Source organism: Perca fluviatilis, chromosome 13, assembly GCF_010015445.1.
Source record: "Perca fluviatilis chromosome 13, GENO_Pfluv_1.0, whole genome shotgun sequence".
Classification (NCBI taxonomy): domain Eukaryota; kingdom Metazoa; phylum Chordata; class Actinopteri; order Perciformes; family Percidae; genus Perca; species Perca fluviatilis.
This window is the reverse complement of record NC_053124.1, coordinates 35,378,284-35,379,463: the sequence shown is the minus strand read 5'-3', so window position 1 is coordinate 35,379,463 and position 1,180 is coordinate 35,378,284. Positions and strand designations below refer to the sequence as shown.

Genomic DNA, 1,180 nt, shown 5'->3' with positions numbered 1-1,180 from the left:
GTGTGTGCCTGTGCCTGTGTGTGTGTGTGTGTGTGTGTGTATGTGTTTGTGCGTGTGTGTGTGTGTGTGCCTGTGTGTGTGTCTGTGCCTGTGCGTGTGTGTGTCTGTGTGTCTCTGTATCTGTGTGTGTGTGTCTCTGTGTATGTGTGTCTGTCTGTGTGTCTGTGTCTGTGCCTGTGTGCGTGCCTGTGTGTGCCTGTGTGTGTGTGTGTGTGTTGTAACTGATGGCTATAAAATATTGAACTGCATGGTGTCGACATGTTCGGTTTGGTTTGTGTGTTTTGTTACTCTATCTATCTATCTATCTATCTATCTATCTATCTATCTATCTATCTATCTATCTATCTATACACATATATACACACACACATATATATACACACACAGACACACACATTATATATAGACTAAATGTAGAAACCTTCCAGCGGAGGAACAGTGTGTTCATGATGGCCAGCAGGGGGCAGGGCCCGTTCTCACTCTGCGTGATGATGGGCGTCTTCTTCTCCTTCCAGGTGATCCACTTCACCAGGTAATAGGCCGGCATGGTTGGCCCCGCCTCCGCTGCTGCCGCACCCCCCACTGCCGCTGCCGCACCCCCGACAGCCACAGCTACAGCGCCACCTGTGGACAAGAGTAGCACGCTGTAGGCTAGTTGTAGTAAAATGTGGCTATTAGCAGAGTAGCGTGCTGTAGGCTAGTTGTGTAAAACGTGGCTATTAGCTGAGTAGCCCGCTGTAGGCTAGTTGTAGTAAAACGTGGCTATTTGCAGAGTAGCATGCTGTAGGCTAGTTTTAGTAAAACGTGGCTATTTGCAGAGTAGCACGCTGTAGGCTAGTTGTGTAAAACGTGGCTATTTGCAGAGTAGCGTGCTGTAGGCTAGTTGTGTAAAACGTGGCTATTTGCAGAGTAGCGTGCTGTAGGCTAGTTGTGTAAAACGTGGCTATTTGCAGAGTAGCACGCTGTAGGCTAGTTGTGTAAAACGTGGCTATTAGCAGAGTAGCGTGCTGTGTGCGTGGCTAGTTATTGTAAGCGATGGCTATTTGCAGAGTAGCGTGCTGTAGGCTGGTTATTGTAAAAGCGTGGCTATTGGCAGAGTAATGGCAGCTGTAGGCTGGTGTGTAAAACGTGGCTATTAGCAGAGTAGCACGCTGTAGGCTAGTTGTGTAAAACGTGGCTA

At 48.2% G+C, this 1,180-nt stretch overlaps 1 protein-coding gene across 1 annotated transcript in view; it reads right to left on the bottom strand.

The window, feature by feature from the left end:
* The window catches only part of mindy1 (MINDY lysine 48 deubiquitinase 1), a 65,489-nt gene extending 64,865 nt beyond the window's left edge, over positions 1-624 (bottom strand). The window contains 1 exon segment of the mRNA XM_039820347.1: positions 422-624. Coding sequence (XP_039676281.1) covers positions 422-547 — 126 coding nt within the window. The 5' untranslated portion in view covers positions 548-624.
* Between the last annotated feature and the right edge of the window lie 556 nt (positions 625-1,180).